The following is a 23,409-nucleotide window of genomic DNA, read 5'->3' as shown; positions in this document are numbered from 1 at the left end:
TTGAATAACTTCTTGATAAAAAAACGTTCTACCCCTTAATGGAGACATGCCTAACATAAATCTGCATTAATAATCAGGTAGTGAATTTCGGATGCCGATATACGTAAAGCGCCAAAAGAAAAAAGAGCAAAACAAAACAAAGAAGATAAGTTGCATATGCCCAAAATAAAAATTAAAAATATCTGGTTCATTTCTCCTGGATTCCCTTTTGTCTTCTTATATATTCTTTCGTACCAATTTATGTGATGTAGTTCGAATTTCGGGAGTTAAACTTTTTAATTTTAATCGTGAAATCTAATATAAAACTTTTATGTTATGAAATAAAATATAAATATTTGAAAACTATATAAGAATATTATGGCCCCACAATAATTAACAACTTAAAATATTTAAAGGCATATAAAAAAATTACGGTAAAAGAAAACTAGTTTAACTATCGAAATTTGAACGGATAGAGAGAGTACCAGTATATATCAATCCGAACGGTGAGAGGGAGTACTAAAGAATCTCTTTCTAGTTGCTCTGGAACAATTAGAAGATTCTCTAGAAGAAATACCGGGTTTTACTTCTGGCGGCAACATGCTGAGGCGGAGCTAGGTGGCAAAAGGGGGTTCAGCCAACCCCATCGCCGAAAATTATACTAAATATATAAGGTTAAATTTTTTTCTTCATATATATATATATTGAATCACCGGCCTTAGCTTCTTAGCGCATTTACTATTTTTAGTTGTTGAGTCCCTTGATAAAAATTCTACTTCCGCCACTGAATACCAGTATATATCTATGTCATAGTATATTCTATGTATAATATGTGATGATTTCCCTATTTTTACCTTCCCTTCATTCTCCTTGTCTCCTCTCTTTCTTCTTGTTATAATACTTCTTCAACTTCACCAAGGACTTCAACATGGTGCTAGCTACATCCTCTGAGAAAATACGAGATATTGAGCTTCCAATTATTGACCTTTCATTAGAAAGATCTGAAGTATTAAAACATATAGTGAAAGCTTCGGAAGAGTTTGGTTTTTTCAAAGTTATTAACCATAAAGTCCCTGAATTCATCATTAAAAGAATGGAAGATGAAAGTTACAGCTTTTTTTCCAAAACTTCCTTACAAAAACAGTGTGCTGGTCCAGCTAATCCTTATGGCTATGGCTGCAAAAACATAGGGTTTAATGGAGATAATGGAGAAGTTGAATATTTGTTACTTCATGCCAATCCTTTGTCTATTTCTCAAACGTCGAAAACTATTTCCAGTGATCCAATCACGTTCAGGTATCTTTCGAACTTGCTAAATTTTAGAATACGCCTATATATTTGTGGTAAACTGAGTATATGAATTAGATAGTATGTTGTTCATACTATCCGGGGTAGGGATATAATCTGTGTATATTACCCTTCAGCGTCCACACTGTGAAAATACATTGTGTACGTTGTTATTTGTTGTTGTTTTTCATAACATTTTTGAGATTTTGAAGGGACATTATTTAGTCCAAATGGCATGACTTTCCTTTCATTGTATTACCATATGTAATTGATGGGGTGGACTTGTAATTACGTCTGCATTAAACTTTGAGTTTTGTGCCTTTGTGTGTAATTTATTTGTACTCCAGTTACCGTAGCCGGTAGCACTACCGGCCATGAGTAGAATAAGATCCCTCAGGTCTTGACTAAAAGTTTCAGATTCGAGCTTTAGGTTCCTTTAACAGGCCTTACACGATGTGAGTGTAAATTAGTCGGGTCCTTAATGTGAAAATATCGAACATTAGATAGGAAACCGAAAAAGAGTTACCATAGCACTAATGTAGGAGGATCATATAATATCCAACTTCCTTGGTTGATTCCAAAACGAAGCCATAATCTTTAGTTATACATGCCATGAAACCCTGGACTAATTTTTGGGAAGATTATAGACCTGAACGTGAGAGGGCGCTGTAAAACATGATATAATTAAGTGACTAACAACTACATACTCAGTATTGTTTTGGGAAGGTAGTGTGTACATTGTCCTTACACCTACCTTGTGAGCATATAGAGGTTTAAGTGACTAAAAATGTATTTTTTGGTAACACTTTAAACTTTTAGATGAGATAATATTACACACTTGATCATTAGGAATACTTTTTGCTTAGTTTTGATGGACATTTGGCCTCTTCTTACGAAGATGAATATAAGAATTATCTCTCGTCAGTATATGTATCGAATAATTATGTCAATTAAAGCTCGGCCAGATAGGAAAAAATCACCTAATTATGTTTACCAAAGCTTGATACTATTTTGATTTATTAGTTAGGGAGAGATTGAATTTGAGATAGTACATACGTCAATATCTAGGTTAAAGGGTATGAACCTAGTTTCTATCGTATTTGTATAGTTGTTCCAGCTGTATGAGCATTTTGAGCCTGACTTCCCCAGAGGCCATGTTTCATCTTTTTTAGGGAAACATACTTAGCTAGACATCATCATCCTCACTTATATTTCAAAACATCATGCAAATCTTGTCTTCCATCTTTTCTTTCTCTAGGCTGGCTTTCTCCTTTGATGTCCAATCTTATTGCTCTAATACATGCCGATGGGAGGTAACAGAACCAATAAAATAGTTGAGGTGCGTATAAGCTAATCAAATATTACCAGTATCAAAAAATATGGCCAAACCCATAAGCGACCCTTTAAGTTGGCTCCGCTTTTCATTTTGGCACCTCTACTCAGACCTTTTCCATATAGAGGTGCCAAAATGAAAAGCGAAGCTAACTCAAAGGGGCCGCTTATGGTTTGGCCAAAACATATTTAGGAATAATGACATGAGAGTTACATTGGCATTATTTTCTTGTGTCACAAGTAATAAGGTTGATAATTATATTAACTTCAGGTCAGAAATAAAAAATAAAGGTAAGGAAGACCTTGATCTCGTCATGTAAATTAGAATACTTTGAATGGTGAATACATATAAATCTCGTCAGGGAGATATATAAATATTTGTACATTAAATAGACCATATATAAATTGGTGTTGTCAATTTGCTTGTGAATGATAAGAATATGGAGTATTTTAAAAGGAGGGAAATCATCTACTACTTTTGTAAAGTCCATCCTTCTTCTGCCTAGAGGAAAGAACAAAGAGAAACTCTTTAAATAATAAATAGGCATAATACTAGTGAGAAAATAAAGATATACTTTTAGGGGTCGTTTGGTACGAGGGATAGAGAATAATTAATCTCGAGACTAAATTTAAGAAGAGTTTATCCCATATTTAGTTAGGAGAAAATTGCGATATAATTAATCCTGGAATTAGTTATCCCGGGATTATAGTGTTTTTTATCCCCATGGAAAAACGAAATACTTAATCCCGAAATAACTAATTTCGAAATAATTAATTTGGGATAACTTCTTTTCAACCAAAAGACCCTGGGCCAAGGGTAAAATAACCATGACAAAATTGAGATTAATGTAATTTATTTGGCCAAAAGATGTTCCTACTTCCTCGCATATGAGGAGTTGACATATGGCATGTGCAATGAGTAAAAGCTTATATGCGCTTGGTATTTATATCATATCAATACTAATATTCTCATCCTTTTAAAATGGTTAACTATAATAAGTTACTTCCTCCGTTTCAGATTAGATGAGGTACTTTCCTTTTTATGCTGTTACAAAATAAATAACGCATTTTTAAATTTAGAAATAAATCAACTTTAAACTTTTAATTTTATCAATTTTATCCTTAATGAAAAATCTTTTATAACTACACAAATATCATGGCAAGCTTTTACCCTTTAAGCTTTTTTTTGAGATCACAAGTTTCAAAAATATTCTTTTTTTTTTTAATTTCATGTCAAGTCAGACTATATCATTCTAGATATTATTTGATATAAACATCCAACGTTGATAGGTATTACTAGCGCAATGGGCATTTGAGTTTATCTCTAAGGAGAGTGCAGAACCATAAATGCAAAATCTAGATCAAATTTATATGATGTGCCTCTGGTAGCTGCTACCCTAGTACAGTCAGATTTTGTACTCAGAGATGCCAGAACATTAAAAAGAGGATCAAATTGACAAGACAAACTTATACACATCTATCATATCACCATCATAGAGATTAACAAATTATTTTTGTAGTAGCATGTAATTTATATTTGGAAGCTTAAAAGTAGAAACCTCCTAGAAATGGTGAAAGCCAACGGTCAACTTTTTATACCGAATCAAAAGAAAAATATCTGATTAACCCTCACTGTTGAGTTTTTCTCTCTCTGTATGGTTTTTGGCCAATTCCTTTCTTACAAGTTAACATTTTGAGTAAGGTCGAAGTTCATATTCTTAATAGTTAATACTATGATGTTAGAACAAGATTCATTTATATTCTTGATTTACTTAAATGTTGGGCTTCTATGTTATATTACTCGCATTTCAAGCAAGGCGCAGATCTATATGGAAAGGGATGGGTTCACGTGAACTCATGCTCCCCTCCCTAGACTATATATTACATTTGTATTTTTTTCTACTTTTGTTCTTATACAAGCATGTGTAAACCCATGCTCAAGTGAGCACTTTGGCTTAGCAGTAAATGAGCGCACCTTTGCCCCCTAAGGTTAGGGGGTTCGATTTCGACTTGCTCCCTTAGACTTTTTAATTAAAAATGCTTTTGTTTTTTTATTGTTTTTTTTTTCTTGAAGATTATCACTGATATAGCAGGTTGTAAGTATTCATGGAAAAGGAGAACTTCAAAATTGAAAGGTTAATCTCTCAAAAAAGTTTATATTTAGTCAAGAAATAAAGTACTTGAAATTTTTTGGAAATTTTGTTTCTATAATTGAACACCATTATAAGTACATTTAATATGCATTTCCCTATTCCATTCCTGCAAATCTTCGGACCTTTCACGAAGTTGCAAGAATAACGTATGCCTGAGATTTTTGGCTATTATCAATGCAGTTTCTGCTTTATTGTTAGATTGGTGGTGCTTTCCTTCCTCTGTGGAGAGAAGAACATAATAAAATTAATCTTAAACTCTCACCAATAATAAAAAAACTAATAATGCAAAACCCATATCTACAGGAAAATAGGAGTACTAAAAAAGATCTACGTAATAGGATGGATGAATTTTTTTAAAAATAAATTTAAGCTTGCTATATAAATCATAAGATATTTAAAATTATAAGTAATGATGCTATTATTAATAGTTTTTAAAGTATGAAAATTCGTTAAGGATGTAAATAATGCTAATAATATTAATTCCCTACAAGAAAATCTGAATTTAGCTACGAATTTCGTCGTCCATCACTAGAACGCTGGTCGCTAACAGAATATTCTAATAATCAATCACTAATCCGTCTCTAAATAAGATTAGCAACGAATTTTGCAGTTTAGCTACAGAATTTTCCGTCACTAATTCCAATTTTTTAGTAGCGATTAGAGTTTGCTCGTCAACTTGGATCATGTAAAAAAAATTATATTGTCGGATCATATATTTATTTAAAGATAGTGATACTCATGCTCTTAAAATCCTGAATAAGCGTCTGAATTTCCAAGTGTTTGATGTTGAGCCTAACTTCTGAAAGTTAGAATATCCCACATTAGTGAGTAGATGATATATATGTTGTTTCATCATATAATGTTGGACAATCCTCGCCTCAAATATAACTCTACTACCTAGTTTTACACTGTTTTGTTACCATGACAAATCTATAGTAATTCCTTTTCTACACCACATGCTGTAGCCAGTATAGGTACATGTTTCTGAATTAAGTTTAAGACTTTCTTAAATAATGGCAGAATAAAAGAGGAGAATCAGCTCTTCATCATTTTCTTTCTTTATTGGTTTTGTGACAGCTCTACAGTAGATGGTTATGTAGCGGAAGTTAAGGAGTTGGCATGTGAGATATTAGAACTGATGGCACAAGGATTAAGGGTCCCACACATCTCTGTCTTCAGTAAATTTCTCAGAGACCTTAATTCTGACTCTCTCCTCAGGCTCAATTACTATCCTCCTTTGATCACTAATAACATTCATCAACTCATTATTCATGATCTTCTTGAGGATGACATTACGGACGCGTCACCTATAAGCAGTGACGAAGCTAGAATTTTCAGTAAGGAAGTTCAGACGTGTCATCATCGTCATCAACAATGTAAAATTGGTTTTGGAGAGCATACAGACCCTCAGATCTTGACCGTCTTAAGATCAAACGACGTAGGTGGTCTTCAAATTTCACCTCAAGACGGTTTATGGATACCTGTCTCACCTCACCCCAATACTGCTTTCTCTATCTTTGTGGGCGATACTTTACAGGTAAGCGCTCATTTCCTCTATATTTGACAATAACCAAATTGATGTTTTTCTTTTCAATGTCAAACACGTGCGGTGGAATTCTTTTTAGTTATTAGTAGTAATCCGAGCGGTGAAAACAGCCACTAATGCAAGTATTAGGGTATGCCGTCATATCCTTTGGGATGTGGCTCTTCGTGAATGCGGGATATTTTGTATACTGAGTTACTTTTTTTCTTTTCTTACTAAGGAATGAAATCTAGGACATTTGGAAGTTTTAGAAAGGATTGCTGCTAGTTCAGAATTTTCATATTTATTTACCACTAAAAGGGTGTGCTGAAATATTTAAAGTATTTTCATCATTAAGAAGAGGTCTTGGTTCGACCTCTAAAAATGGAATCGTCATTGATAGCTAGAAAGTGCTAAAAAACTCTATAGTAGATTATAAATTACTTCATCCGTTTTAATTTATGTGAACCTATATGACCGAACACGAAGTTTCAGAAAAAATGAAGACTTTTGGAATTTGTAGTCCTAAACAAAGCAAAAAAGGAGGCCTAGAGTATTTGTGTGGTTATAAAAGTTTCTCGTTAAGAGTAGAATTATAAGTTTAAGCTAAATTGTTATCAAATTTAGAAAATGGGTTATTCTTTTTGGAGCGGACAAAAAAGGAAATAGGTTCACATAAACTGGAACATGGAGTATAAAAGAAATTGGTTCCGAACACCAGATGATTAATACCGTTCTCATAATATTGTAGGAAGTAGCAGTTGTCTCTATGTGATTTATAGGTTACGGGTTCGAGCCGTAAAAGCAGTCACTAATGCTTGAATGTAAGATACTTTGTACACCGAGCTGCCAGCGGCAACAGCAATAGTAGTCATGTATGGTTATCATAAACCCATCTCTCGGTATCAGAAATAAAAGTTAGAAATAGACTGATGAGCTGAAGAATCATAGTTTGAATAAGACCTAAGTGATAGCTACTTGTGCTTTGGGGGAACTGAAACTGAAGTGATTCAGTTAACCACAGGTTTCATTCAATCCCTGGCCATGCCAAGATTTGACGTGATAGTAACTGATCAATTTCAGTGATGAGCTGATCATCTCTGCATATTTTTTGGAGGGTCCCTATTCAATGACTTCTCATCCAGTTAGAATCTCACTGCCCTTGCTTTATAGTTTGCCTTGGAAACTGACTTCTATTTTTATTTCTATACTCTATTTGTTTTAATTTATATGCTTTCCCTAATCTGTTTAAAAAGAATATCATGTAGCTTTAGTAGGCGTTTGGACATAAGAATTGTAAAATTCCAAAAAAATGGTGAAAATTTTTTTCAAGGGAAAATGGTATTTGAAATTTAGAGTTGTGTTTGGACATAAAATTTAGTTTGGGTTGTTTTTGAAGTTTTGTGAGTGATTTGAGTGAAAATTTTGAAAAATAGACTTTTATAATTTTTCAAATTTTCAAAAATATCCAAAATGCATCTTCAAATGAAAATTGAAAATTTTATAAATAAACGCTGATTTTGAAAAAAAGTGAAATTATTTTAAAAAAAAAAAGAAAAGAAATGATGTCCAAACGGGCCCACTATATTCCATTTCACCCTTAATAATAATCCAACTTAGGAATGATATGGCACATTTAAAGACACAACATCAATGAGTGCTTTTAGTGTGTATGTATAATACATTTAGAGATCGTTTGGTACGCAAACTAAATTATCCTAGGATTATAATTTCAGGACTAATTTATATCGCATGGGAGGCGGGATAAAATAATCTCAAGTTTGATGAGATAAGGAAGGATATATAAAATGGGATATCCTGGATTAAGTTTGGGATTAAATTTAGATCATGGTTGGTGGTATAAATTTATTCCAGAATAAATTTATATCGTCATCCAAACACAGTATAAATTTAAGCCCACATCTTTTTTCTCGTACCAAACAATCCCTTAGTTTAATATCACAAGATTAAAAAAAATTTACATTATTAATTTCGTGTCTAGTCAAATTAAAAAAAACAGAGAGTAAATTTTGATTTCTCTGTCTACGTTGGTTTTTCCTTATTTTTTTCTTTTGGTTGGGTTAGGGTGTGGTTTTTCCTTAAGTGTCCCACGTTAATCAAAAGTATGAATTATTGTAATCTTGACCATTCTTACCTCATGACCTAGTTTTTGAAGTTGAATTAGGTTCATGATTTATATTCTTAACATGTTATAATTTGATTCAGACTCATCCTTATTATTAAGTGTCTCACACATAAAGAGAAAATGTACTGTTATTTTCTTTTATAGTTTTGTGCACATTTCATGTCTTAAATTAAAATTGTATTAGAACACTGTTACCGCAATGCTATAGGCTAAAGAGAAGATGGCCAATACTATTGTGATTTGTACACTTGGTATTGATCCCTATGTTCGGTGACGGACAACTGATATTAATTTCGTTAGTTTCTTTGTGTGTTTACTTCTTTATATATATGTTGAATCCTTTAGTGAAATTCCTAATTTTGTCACTACGTAATATTGTATGCAGGCTCTGACGAACGGAAGGTTTAAGAGTGTGAGGCATAGGGCCATAGTAAATTCGTGCAAAACTAGGATGTCAATGGTCTATTTTGGTGCCCCAGCACCCCATGCCAGAATTTCTTGTCCCTCAGAGTTGGTCACACCACACAAATCTTATCTCTATAGGCCTTTCACTTGGGCTGAGTATAAAAAAGCTACTTATTCAAGAAAACTTGGGGACACTCGTCTTCAATGTTTCAGGGTACAATCAGATAATTCTGATGAAATTTTAAGTGAATAATCCTACTCTATATTGTTTGAACTCTTCAAAAATATTGTTGGGTACGTGTCGGATTCTCCAAAAAAATATAACAACAATAATATTTTTGAAAAGTCGAAGCAACATAGATCCCGCTTTTACAAAGAATGTGGCTTGAATGGGTTCTATAATCCCCAAAGGGGAGTTTTGCACCCTCCCACTCCCTCTATTTATTTTTTTTGCCTACTATAGGATTAAATAGGGAAAGTGTTAAATAAAAAGTGTATGTTGGTTTTTTTTCCTTGTAATTTCAAGATTAATACAACTTTCTTTGGAAGCTTGACTAGCACTAGAAATTCAATTTCTAACTCAAGATTTGACAAAAAAAAACAAAAAAACAATCCATGTAGTAAGAAGCAAATTACATTAGAACAATTGTGCGTTTTGATTATGTTTATGGTAATCTTAAATCCGTTCATAACATTTCTTGTATAATTATTCCTTGTAAAACAACAAATACGTTATTATTCAATGTATAACAATCTATAATTATTCTTGGATTTTCCAATAGAATGTTTGAGGTCAAGTATCAAGCAATTGTCCATATCTTGACTTTATAGAGCTTGGTTCCATACAGGGCGGACTCAGAATTTTAAAAGTGGCGGAGGCACTATTATCGAATGAAAGTTGAACAAATGCTAGAGTCATTATTAAACCCAACTAGTGCACTAAAATCAAGTTGTGCCACCCAAATTGATCTATGCAACTGCCTAAAATTTGAATCTTACGATGTCAATTAAATATATACATGTTATTTAAGATATACATATATATACATATATAAATGCATTTTTTTCGAAGTTACCGTAGGCCGGTGACCCCCTATCCAAAGAGTAGGTTCGCCTTATTATATTTGGTCCAGTGGTCCATTGATAACAAAATTTTCAGCCTTGCCTTGCATAGTATCATTTTCCTTGCTAGTTAATTCTTTTCCCATTTTAATGCAGAAAGCTTAAACTAGAAAATGAAAAATAAAAAGAAGGTTAGAGGATTTATCGAGATACTCAAGACATCACCTCCACCTACGACCGTTAGGTCCTGGGTTCGAGTCACCATGGAGGGGAAGTGTGAAAACACTATAGATCCTCCTAATTTGGGAGGAAAAAAAAACAAAAAAAAAAAGATACTCAAGACATCAATATCATTAAAATTCTATTCGGATTGCATATCTACATCGGCCAGCTTCAAGTTCATTTTCCATAATGGTACAAAGGTACATCAAATAGTGACTGCATGTACCTACCATTGGCCAAGACCCTTAATTATGATTGGACCATGGGCTGCAGAACAACATTGACAGACTATCTAAATGTTCTAAGGAGCACATTTGGTTGTAGCAATAAGGAAAATTAATTCCCTCATTAAATTCCGCATAACTTACAACAACAACAACAATAAATTCAGTATGATTAAATAAGTGAGTTTAAGACAGAGATGGATCCAGTATTTTTACGTGACGGGAGCACATTATTCTGCTCAACTAGTGCCCTCTAAAGGCTTTTAGCATTCAGGGTGGCAACTGCTTTAAATTAATTATTTTTAAGGTATATATATATATATATATATATATATATATATATAGAATTTCGGCCGAAGTTTACGGGGTTCGGTGATCCCTCACCCATACACATGGGCCCGCCTCTGATTTAAGAAGAATATAGTGTATGCAGACTTTATGCCTATGTTATGTAAGGTATAGTAGTTATTTTCAATAGACCCTCAACTCAAGAAATTCAGCATAACTTATCACGTTATTTGGTCGCTTGAATAAGGAGAATTAGTCTTCTTAGTCATTAAATTCCTTGTTTGATTGTAATTTTCCCTCTTTTTATAAATAATACATATCTAAGCTATATAGATATTTATGTATTATTTTATGGGGCATATGAAATAATAAAATATAACTATTAGCAATACATGGACTAAAAATTTAAAATAACAACGATGCCTTATCTCTTCAAACGCGTATTCCTTTTAATATTAATACAACGAACCAAATATCTAACAAGAAATAACTCTTACACTATAATGCATGTATTACTAATCCGTGCATTACTAATTGTTGCATACCTTATCTCAAAACCAAATGACGACCACTAAACTATCTAGCCATAGAATTCAGAACATGAACCCATAAAAATTCAAATCTTGAATTTACCTCTACTACTGAGAGTAACCAGAATCTTTCTTGATAGATGAACGGAAAAGAAAAAAAATCAAATTAATCAATAGGAAAGTGTTGCTTCCAAACGCACACACAAGTATACGTGGTCGACAACTAATATAGGATTGTAAGTCCAGATATCGTACCCACAGGGACTTGTGATTAACTATCAACTAAACTAAACCAAATAATTAATCTTTTCAAGCAAATCATAAAGTATGAATATTTAGCTAAAACTAATCTAAAGTAACAAACTAAGAGATTAAAAAAACGAGTTGGTGAATTATAGAGACGAATTCAATGTGAGTGAATATTCAAGAGCTATGAGTTAGATAACAATCCCGTTGAGTTTTCCCCTTAAACCGTCTAATTAATTTATCTAGTTTATTGATTGACAGGGTTAATATTGCTCGTAGCCTTCTCTCGAAGTACAACTCGCCTATTCAAGCTAACCTAACGCCTATATTCCTATGGAATTAGGATTAACAAGAATGTATTTATAATATCCATATAATAACCAAGCAAGGTAATTAGGTATATTCCTATCTTAATCACAAATCAGCCCCCCCCCCCCAGAATTAAGATCTTGCTCTACTCAATCTTATATGCAATCTAGAATTCCCTTTCTCGAGTTCAATCCTAGATTCGTAGATAGTATTCAATTGGTGATCAAACAATCAAATAATTAAGCGCAAGATTGAATAAATAAACCAATATAATAAAATAACAAGAACAATTCAAGCTTCAAACTACAACGTTCATGTAGCACCCAAAACTCTAGAACTAATAAACTATGAGATTAAAAGAAGAGAAGAGAAGAAAAATTAGTTAGAAGCCTCCTCCAAGTGTGGTGTGTGTTCCTCCATGTGAATTCCCCTTCAAAGTATGTTAGATCCCTCCAAAGTGGCGTCTCCTCCTTTAAAAATATGTTTATTCTTGCTTTTATACGTGTTGGGTAGGTCTAGGGCCGAAATAACCGTGTCCCGGGCGAATTTGGAGAAAATTCACGTCACTAGCACCTTGGCTAGTGCCAGGTACCCTCTACGACGCTGCCAATTTTTTGTTATTGTTTTTGGCGCCACAGGTAAGGCTAGGCGCCACCTGTGGCGCTGAAATATCCAACTTTTCTGTTTTTGTCCGTTTTGGCTCTAATTTCGCACATATCGCCCCCGATTGCTCCCGGATAATTCCTACGCATAAAAGCACATCAAATTAATATAAATCAATGCCTTTCACATCCTAAATTCACGAAACAAAAGTAAGATATGAAGCAATATACATACAAATATATATACTTTAAGCGAAACATCAACACCCCACATTTAGACTCTTGCTCATCCTCGAGTAATGGGACTATCAAATAAACCCCCAACCACATACAAGTCTCAATTATAGATGAGCACTTTAACTTTTAATCACACATTATACCCTTGACTATGATCAATACCGACACACATGCATGAACATATGAAATTTCACATTCTTCCCGTTTAAGCATGCCTAAGTATAATATTTCAATTCAATCAATTCCAACAACCTATTTGTCACCACTCAACCTCAAGAGCCGACTTGTAACCACTAAGCACCCTCAACTCATGTACTCACCCAACAAGAAAGTTTACAACATCACCAATCATTCATGAGATCATGTACCCTTACCAACAAACGAAAGAGTGAATATATACTAGTCCACACATTCAAATGTGCTTTTAAATATAAATTAAGGACATCACACAAAAAAATTCGCTCACTCTCACAAAGAATTCATGTGCATCCCATGGTCGTACCATAAGCTTGCCCGTAGTGTAAATCTCTACTAATTTAAGCTAGCCAAATCTAAGATCAATTAGGACTTTAATGTTGTAATGTAGGCTAGGGACGGGTATGATACATTTAGAAATAGTGACTAACCTGCCTAAGCACTTTAATACACTACATTCACAATTCAAGGCAATCAATTCACTTGCCCCAAACCATATGCAAATAACCCTTACTTTCAATTAAGCACTTCTATATTTTCACTAGCACAAATCAATAAGAATTGGAGGTATGCGTTTTTTCTACATTATTTGAACTATTATTTTTTTCTTTTCTTTCACTTTTTCTTTCTTTCCCTTATTTTTTCTTTACACACTCCATACATTAAAGTTCATCGGCTAGTGACTTTTGATTTCAACTTTTAGTGCACCAACGGGCCCTTCCATAGTTCCACTCAAAATCTACTCCCCAATATCTCACCTTACTTCTTTTAGTGACTAAGTGTCTTAGGAGGTAAAGGTTCAATCAATATCAAATTAAGAATAAAATATGGGTATGGCTTGCAATGTGGTTGCCAAAGAAAAGGTCTATAGGCTTAAAGGGACTAGCAACAGAAAATTTTATTTTCTTATGTGTCAGGCACATCTATGATCAAGCAAGAAAATGTCTACATTATCTCTTAGATTATCACAACTTACAATTCCGTTTTAATTAACACACGGGGCAGGTTCTAGACTACACAAGATAACACAGAAGACCACAAATCCTCACACACACACATGTTGCACATGACTCAATCACAATGGTTTTGTTCAACTCTCAAGTCAAGCAAGCACACATAATTGAGAAAATTAAGCAATATTACACTATGTGGCATACAAGTCAAACAACTGAGAAAATGCCTCACAATATAGGCTATTTACTTTACTTAGGCTTCACAATTCAAACCAAATATACGGGAAAACAGAATGTATGTCATAGCCTAATGTGCCACCATCAACCATGTCAATGAGTATCTCGGAGCGACTTAGTTTTTTTCCTAAACTACTCAAAAAAAAGTACCCGGTTCGAGCTACATCCTTGGAAAAGAACCGGTGCCCAAAACAAATCAAGAAATACTACCTAACTATTCTAAAAGAAAAAAAATTGGTACTTTTAATCGGACTTTTATCCCTCAAGAAAATTATCCACAAAATCCATCATCGGGAAAAGTCTAAATTCCTCAATTGTTTTTTGTTTTTTTGTTTTTTCATTTTTTTCTTTTTTATTTTTAACAAAAACTACTACACTAAAAATGAGTACTACAACTAAGCTAAGATAACACAGAAAATCACACAGACAATCTCCTCACCCCACACTTAAAATTGTGCAATATCCTCAATGCACACTGAAAATAACAAGAGGGTAAAAGAGACTCCCTGATAGGTCAAAGGTCGAAGCATTAGAGCTCACCGGATACTTAGACTTCTCCCAGTTATGTTTCCTTGTGCGGGTACCTCACACTTAGTTTCAACCACCTGCTCGATTTTTCACATGCTTATTGGCTTTGAATCCATACTCCTACTAACATTACAAAAATAACACAATAAAAGAGAATAAGCAAGAGAAAAAAATAAAAACAAATTGGGTTGCCTCCCAACAAGCGCTTGTTTTAACGTCGCGGCACGACGCCATCACTTTCACCACTTTTCCTTCCACTTTGAAGATATGAATTGCACCCCCAATTTTGCATCAATTTTTTTGTTATGTTCCTAGAACGGTGGTGTAAAAATAAAGGAACCAAGCAATAGATATCGCATCTTGCACTTCTTGGCCCTTAAGTGAGGAATGTTGTTTTGTCTCCTTGGTGTGGCAAATTTCAGAATATAAACACTTTGTTCCTCATTCATTGCATCCTCCATATGCTCGACTGGATCAATTCTAATGTCACCAACCAAACACAATGTTGAAAAGTGTTTAGAATGAGGTCCAATATGCTCCAACTCAAAAATTGCATTATTGTTGACATCCTCAAGTTTGCACTCTTTGTCAACCACGACATCATTAATAATAATTTGGTCGAATAGTTGAAGTTCCTCTTTGTAATGACCCGACCGATTGTTTTGAGCTTTTGCACTTCGCTCACCAGTTCTCGGGCATGACTAGCCTCGTGTGATGTATTATGACTAATATAAATCATCGGTTTTGGTTTTTAGGGTAATCGGAATAAATTTGGAAGAACAGTTCTCAGTTTGAAGCTTAAATTTTGAAAGGTTTGATCAAGTTTTGACTTGTTATTATATGATATCGGATTGGAATTTTTAAAGCTCCGTTAGGTGATTTGGGACTTAGGAGCATGATCTAAATGTATTTTGGAGGTCTGTGGAAGGTTTAGGCTTGAATTGGCGAAATTGAGATTTTGGCGTTTTCCGGTTGATAGGTGAGATTTTGATATAGGGGTCGGAATGGAATTCCGAAAGTTGGAGTAGGTCCGTTGTGTCCTTTGTGACGTGTGTGCAAAATTTCAAGCCATTCGGACGAGGTTTGATAGACTTTTTGATCGAAAGAGGAATTTGGATGTTTTTGGAATTCTTAGGCTTGAATCCGATGCAAATTTGGTGTTTTGATGTTATTTTGAAGATTGGAACAAGTTTGAATGATGTTATGGGATATGTTGACATGTTTTGTTGAGGTCTCGAGGGCCTCGGGCGAGTTTCAAGTGGTTAAAAGGATCAAATTATTGTTTTGAAAGTTGCAGATTTCTTCAAATCAGTGTTGCGGAGTTTTGCTCTTCGCGTTCGCGAGAGGGCCCTCGCATTCATGAAGAGGTGTTGAGTGAGGCAGGCTAGTTACCTTTCGCATTTGCAATGTTGGTCCCGCGTTCGCGAAGGTTGAGTCTGATTGTGAGCATCGCGTTCGCGATTGAAGAAACGAGTTTGCGTAGGCTAAGCTGAGTAAGGCATCGCATTCGCGAGGGTAGTGTTCGCGTTCGCGTACGCAAGGCTTTAAAGGTGTTCGCGAAGAAGGAATTTTTGGCCTGAGTAGAATGTTTAAATAGCCATGTTCGCGATTTTTGGTTTATCTTTCACCACTTATGAGAGATTTTGGAGATTTTTGAGGAGGGTTGAAGAGGAAATCAAAGGGGAATACTTAGAGGTAAAAATTTTGAACTCAATACTCGATCCTATGTTGATTCCTACTTCTTTAAACATGAAATTTGTGGAATTTAAAGCCTAAAATTGGGGAATTAGGGCTTGAAATTGGAGAGTGTAAATTGGAGATTTGAGGGGCCATTTGAGGTCCGATTCTGATGTTCTTTGTATGTACGAACTCGTGAGAGTGTAAAAATTCTATTGGTGTGATTTTTATTGGATTCTGAGACATGGTCCCGGGGGGCCGGGTTTGGTCAATTTCGGGATTTTTATTATAAATTGGATATTTTCGAGTGGGCTTTGTTCCCTTAGCATATTTTGATGGTATGAATCTGCTTTTGGCTAAATTTGGAGCATTTGGAGGCCGAGTCGTGAGGCAAAGGCATTGCGGGCTAGAGTTTGGACCGGTTGAGGTAAGTAATGATTGTAAATGTTTGTCCTGAGGGTATGAAACCCCAAAATTTACATCGTTGTGCTGCTATGAGGTGACGTACACGCTAGATGACGAGCGTAGGGTCGTGCACTATTGGGGATTGTGACTTAGTCCGTACTGTATGATTGTTAAGTTAGTATTTGATTGAAAATTGTTTGATATCATTGTGTTTGGAAATTATTACCATGTTTTGGGCTGAATGCAATTATTTTGGACCCTTAGGGGATTTTTACTGCTATTCCTCACTGTTTTTACTTTATATTTGTACTCAGCCATGCTGTATTCTACTGTTTTTATAACTCAGCCATATTTTCTCCATTTTGATATTTTAAATGATATTTTGGTTGAGCATCACATTTTACTATTGCCCGAGTGGCATGAGAGATTTCTGACTGAGTGAGGCTGAGGGCCTGTGTTGTGAGGATATTATGGGATCGGGCTGCGCGCCGCAGTAGTGTGGTACTGATTTATGATTATGAGGTCGAGGGCCTGATTTGTTAGCCACGAGGTGGCTTGATATGAGGCAGAGAGCCTGTTTGATTATGCCCCGAGATGGCTTGATATTGCGCTTGGGCCGTAAGGGGCCCCTCCCAGAGTCTGTACACCCCCAGTGGGTGCGGTTACCCTGAATGAGTGATATATTGATTATGCCACAAGATGGCTTGTTATTGTTCCTGGGCTGTAAGGGGCCCCTCCCGGAGTCTGTACACCCCAGTGAGCGCGGGTACCTGGTATGAGTGATATGTTGTAGCCTGAGGGACTGTTGTTGTTTCATATTGAAGCCTGAGGGGCTGTTCTTGATCCATGATTGCCCGAGGGGCGGTTCTTGATTCATGTTATGCCTGAGGGGCTGATTACGAGTGATTGTGAGGTAGCCCGAGGGGCTGGTTCTGTTGATATTATTCCCTAGGGGCGGTTTATGCTACATGTTTTCCCCGAGAGGATATTTATGTTTCTATCATTTTTACTCACTATTTTTATCACTCGTTTGAATCTATTTAAAGTTGTTTTAAAGGGTTTTACTGAAACTGAGCTTGATTTTTACAAAGTAAATGATTTCTGTACTGTTTTGGAAATATATTGCAATTGTTGTAGTGTTATGACGTGGCTTACGTGTTTTCTTACTGCTCAGCTTTCATTTACCTTTATTACTTACTGAGTTGGAGTACTCACATTACTCTCTGCACCTTGTGTACAGATTCAGGTATTTCTAAACCCGGTAGCGGGTGTTGATTGCTTAGTGGCAGAGTCATCGGAGTTAGCAAGGTAGTTGCCCGACGTTCGCAGCACTTCTTTTCTCCCTCTTGTTTTCATTAGACTATATGTAGTACATTTTCAGACTTTTCGTTGTAATCAGACCTTAGTAAATGCTCGTGACTTGTGACACCCCGATTTCGAGCTTGTATATTATTTCCGCAATGTTCATTTAGACTTACATTATGAAACAATTGTTTAATTAAAGGCTTAAAATGATTCTTATTGATTAATGGTTGATTTGGGAGTTGTGTCGGCTGACCTAGTTTCACGATAGGCGCCATCACGACCGGGTCAGTTTTGAGGTCGTGATAAGTTGGTATCAGAGCCTAGGTTACATAGGTCTCACGGGTCATGAGCAGGTTTAGTAGAGTCTCGCGGATCGGTATGGAGACGTGTGTACTTATCCTCGGGAGGCTATAGAACCTTTACGAAAAACTTCACATTCTTGAACTCTTATCGTGCGTCCTTGATTCAGCTTGAAATGTAACTCTTTGAATTCCTTCCACGCGTTCGTATGCACGCATGAGCGCTCAGTATCAGATGTGCATCGATGGCTTGTGATTCCCCGATCGAGGGGCGAGGTGTGATCTCTGTGTGTGGATGTTGAGCCAGTCTGGAGGAATTTAGGCCAGATTTTGCCTATAGCTTGAGCTCTGAGGCGTTGATTGTGTGAGCACGTACTTTTGGATTTGTATGTCCGATAGTGTCCCGATTAGTGGGAGTGATAATTGGGTAGCTATGTGATGAGTATGATGTTACTACGAGATATGTTCATATGATTTGAATGAGACGAGAAGGGTATACTTGGGGGTAGTAAGAACTATTCGGTGCTTGATTTCCATCATGATTTGATGTATGAACCGAGTTGTGGGTGTGTTGAAGGATCTTTTCATGTTGCCTAGTTAGGAACTGAAGTAGATTTCACGTTATGAGATGAGTTCAGGCTCAGGAAGATTAAGTGACTTCGTAATGTTTATGACGGTAGAAGGGTGTAAAGAGATGTTAGTTTGAGGCGAAACAGGTGGGTTATCTTCTGCGGAGTGTTCAGAAGTTGGCGTGATCCTTTATGTTGTTTATTGGAAGATCTTTGTTACCAATGAAATATATGTGTTGCAATTTGAATTTGGGTTGTCTAAGAGAGTGGGTTTGACTGTCACGAGAGTGAATGCGAGATTTGTGGAAGATTTAAAATGCTAGATGGTCTGTGTTATAGGAGCCTATGAAGGATTGAGTTTAATCGCATTATGGTATTATGGCAGTGATAGAGTATACGCACTATGGGTTATTGTGTGTTTTGATCTATGGCTTTGAGCCAAGTGGGGGAGTCTGCTATTGATTAAGTGATTGCACGGTTATGTGCTATGTTGTTTCCAGTTTGAGGCGTATTGGTGAGTCAGTTATGACTTACGGAGTTAAGACCGAGGATGGCTTGAGTAAAAGGAATTTCAATAAAGGTTATGTTATGCTTTATGGGTGTATGAGAATCATGGAATGACTTGAGTTGTTATTGGTGAAGCATGTAAGGTGCATAGAACAGGAAGTTGCTTGGTTGCATTAGGGTGAGGTTACATTCTGCTGTGTCAGAATGCTAATAGAATGTAGGTCGTATGGTTCGTTTGATCAGTCTAATTGTGGTTTGAGTAGAGTGGATGACTCTCGAGAATGGTTCTAATGGGTTCAAGATTTTACATGTAATAATTGGAGATTTTCAAGTTGTATATTTGGCTAGAAACTAAGTTTTTCATTGGAGGGTGTTAAGACTCGTCGTATTTCTATATCGTCATGGGATTCTACATATCAGTATCGGGAAAGTGAAGGTAACGACTTTGGGATCGCTGGAAATCCCATCAGGGTAGGTATTTTAAATGTGGTGATTTTGGGAATATTTAAGAGAGTATTCAGTGGCTTATGAGCCTTAGGCGGTGTGGTTTTTATGCTTGGGTCTCGTGTGGTGAGTCTGGGTTGGGAAATTGTGATATTATAGCAAGAAGGAATATCAAGTTGAAGGTAAATCAGAAGGAACTTGGATAGATGGGATAGCTCGGTAGTAGGCCGGATCGGCATGGTAAGGATATGATTAGTTTTTTGGGTGCTTATGAGGTAATGAGTTTCTATAGGTGTTTCGTGGCAATGCTCTTAGGTTTTGATGGCTTGTATAGCTTGGTTGAGTTAAAAGGAGTTAGTCCTGACGGTTTGGTTTTGTGCAAAGGGGATTCAGAGAGTTCTTGATAATTTCTACCACGGTTTGGAGGTGTATATTTTCTACTGGCATGAGGAGCATGGGATGTATAGTAATTTTCTTCTAGATGGGATCAAATGGGAGAGTTTTGGCTAGTTGAGTACGTAGTTACTTGTGGCTCGGAATGGATATGAAGTTCTTATGTTTATCCTAGGAGGGTATAGTATATGCTGTATGTTTCTTTATTTCCATTTGCATGTGTAAGGTCGCGGTTCAGTTCTGAAAGGAAGGTCATAAATTCTTAGACAGCATGGGCTGTTACTGATGACTAGGTAAATGATATTACTAACTGGTATGGCTTGATGAGAGTATACGTTTCAGAAAGAGGGGCAATGTGATTGAGTTGATGATACTTCATTAGTATTGCGGCACCCTCTGGTTGGATCGTCTGTTGATATTCGAGTTTGCTTGGTGGCACAGAAGAGTTATAGGAGTACATCTCATCGGATGATTGGATATTAGAGGTGTGTTGTATATTCTGACGGTGGAGTTAGGATCGGATATAGTGATTCGTGTGCTGAATGGATTTGGAGACTGGAGTTCTCATAGACAAGTTAGGTCGTGGTTGTAGATCACGTGTATCGGCCTTGTGTGGTGGCTATCGGGGGTTTGGAGAACCGAGGGGATCCTTTGTTGCTTGGTATTTTAGATTTTGGATGTAATATTGGGAATAGACTGGTTGTCTCAGTGTTGTGTTATTCTGGGCTGTTGCGCTAAGATGACGATGCTGGCTATGCCGGAAATGCCACAGATTGATTGGCGAGGTTCAACGAATTATCTTCCCAGTAGGGTGGTTTCATTTTTTGAAGAACCAACGGCTGGCTGGGAAGGGTTGTCTTTCTTATTTAATCTTCATGATGGATGTCAGTACAGAGACTCCTACCACTGAATCTGTTCCGATGGTGAGGGATTTTTCGGATGTGTTTCATGCTGCGGGACATGTCTCCGAGTAGGATTGTTGATTTCAGTATTGATTTGGTGTCGGACACCGTATCGTATGGCATCAGCGGAGTTAAAGAAGTTGAAGGAGTAGCTTCAGAAACTCCTTGATAAGGGGTTCATTGATAGGCCAATATGGATGTGTGTTCTAACTCGAGTCGGCTTGGTTGACTCCGAGTTGTATTGTTGAGGGATGTGTTGATTCGATTGTTATTGAGCTTATTAGTGATCTGGGGAGATCTATGAATTACCTTTCCGTGTTGCGAGGCGTTGGGATTTGTTGGTTATAGGCACATATGGTGCGGTTTTATTAGGGTCTCTCAATAGAATTCGAGCGGGAAGAGTATTGGGTATTGCTCGGCGGATGGCGCATCGATTGTGTCCTTTTAGTTTTGTGTAATGTTATGTCAATTGCTTCATCGTGGTTATGGTGATTTGCTTTGGTTCTAGACTTCAAATTGCGCGTGTTGTCGATTATGAGCATAGTGACTTGAGGTGTTTCATTTGGACCAGTGTTTGGATAGGGTCGTGCATTACAACAAAGTTATGTGGAGGTATGACCCTTTAGGTTAGATTCGTGTGTTCTGTTTCTACGAAGTGTGACGGGTTCTCAGCATTGTGTGTGGTGGTACTGGTGAGCTTGCGGTACAGCTCTCTCATTTAAGTCATTTTCATGATTTGAGTATGTTCGGATTGTTGCTTATTGGTGCGCGGATTGCATGAGTTGTGGCTTTAGTTTGTACTGATGTGGCATATCACCAGAGTAGTTGTGTTGGATTAGATGAGATCATCGGGATCTAGAATGAATACAAATGGATTAAGTTTCAGCATGTTGGAAGGATAATATCGATGTTTGACTCAGAAATTTACTATGGTCCAGGCCAAAGGAGGAGTGGCTTCTCTGGTTGATCTGAGAAATGGTTATGACTTTCTACGTGTTTCATTTATCATTGGCAGTATATGAAAGTATTGGAATGAAACTTTAATTGATAAGAGGTTATTATCGGTATTCGGTTGTTGTGTGCAACTATCGTGATTTGAAGTTATTGCTACAAGTGTCTGAGTTACGTGGTATATTTTGTGATTGCATCTAGGGCTGCAAGTAGGGTTTGTTACAGCTTGTTCGGGCGTATTCAGAGTATAGATGTGAGATTCTGATCTTGTAGATAATTTCAGAAGTGGAGTGGTTCTAAGGTTATGGGCTAGGTTGGATTTTGAAATTTTAGTTACATTGTGTTATCGGACCTATATGAGATAGGGTGACGTGGGATCACCCCCGAGTATGTGCATGGCAAGGTTACACAGCAATTTGATGGGTTTCGGAACAACCCTAGGCATGTTCGAGGACAAACGTATGTTTAAGTGAGGGAGGATGTAACGACCCGACTGACCATTTTGAGCTTTTGCACTTTGCTCGCCAGTTCTCGGGCATGACTAGCCCCATGTGATATATTATGACTTATGTAAATCATTGATTTTGGTTTTCAGGGTAATCAGAATGAATTTGGAGGAACAGTTCTCCGTTTGAAGTTTAAAATTTGAAAGGTTTGACCAAATTTTAACTTGTTAGTATATGATCTCGGATTGGAATTTTTATGATTTGGTTAGTTCTGTTAGGTGATTTGGGACTTAGGAGCATGACCGGAATGTATTTTGGAGGTCCGTGGAAGGTTTAGGCTTGAATTGGCGAACTTGAGATTTTGGCATTTTCCGGTTGATAGGTGAGATTTTGATATTGGGGTCGGAATGGAATTCTGGAAGTTGGAGTAGGTCCATTGTGTCATTTGTGACGTGTGTGCAAAATTTCAGGTCATTCGGACAAGGTTTGATAAACTTTTTGATCTAAAGAGGAATTTGAAAGTTTTTGGAATTCTTAGGCTTTAATCCGATGCAAATTTGGTGTTTTGATGTTATTTTGAGCGTTCCGAAGGTTGGAACAAGTTTGAATGATGTTATGCGATATGTTGGCATGTTTGGTTTAGGTCCCGAGGGCCTTGGGTGAGTTTCGGGTGGTTAAACGGATCAAATTCTTGTTCTGAAAGTTGTAGATTTCTTCAGATCAGTGTTGCAGAGTTTTGCTCTTCGCGTTCGCGAGAGGGCCCTCACGTTCGCGAAGAGATGTTGAGTGAGGCAGGCCAGTTACCCTTCGCGCTCGCAATGTTGGTCCTGCGTTCTCGAAGGTTGAGTCTGATTGAGCATCACGTTCGCGACTAAAGAAATGCGTTCGCGTAGGCTAAGCTGAGTAAGGCATCGCGTTCGCGAGGGTAGTGTTCGCGTTCGCGTAAGAGGAAATTTGAGCTGTGAATTATTTGTGCTTCGCGAACGCGAGGCTTTGACCGCGTTCGCGAAGAAGGAATTCTTGGCCTGGGCAGAATGTTTAAATAGCCATGTTC

At 36.6% G+C, this 23,409-nt stretch overlaps 1 protein-coding gene across 1 annotated transcript; it reads left to right on the top strand.

The window, feature by feature from the left end:
* Positions 1 to 823: 823 nt before the first annotated feature.
* On the top strand, positions 824 to 9,375 carry LOC104232885 (gibberellin 2-beta-dioxygenase 2-like). Its single transcript, XM_009786171.2, has 3 exons — positions 824 to 1,275; positions 5,829 to 6,288; positions 8,805 to 9,375. Exons 1-3 carry the CDS (start codon positions 908 to 910, stop codon positions 9,075 to 9,077), a joined length of 1,101 nt encoding a protein of 366 aa, XP_009784473.1. The 5' UTR covers positions 824 to 907; the 3' UTR covers positions 9,078 to 9,375.
* The last annotated feature ends 14,034 nt before the right edge of the window (positions 9,376 to 23,409 follow it).

This window comes from Nicotiana sylvestris, chromosome 5 (genome assembly GCF_000393655.2).
Source record: "Nicotiana sylvestris chromosome 5, ASM39365v2, whole genome shotgun sequence".
NCBI classification, from domain to species: Eukaryota; Viridiplantae; Streptophyta; class Magnoliopsida; order Solanales; family Solanaceae; genus Nicotiana; species Nicotiana sylvestris.
The sequence above is the reverse complement of the archived record's forward strand: the minus strand, read 5'-3'. Positions and strand labels throughout refer to the sequence as shown.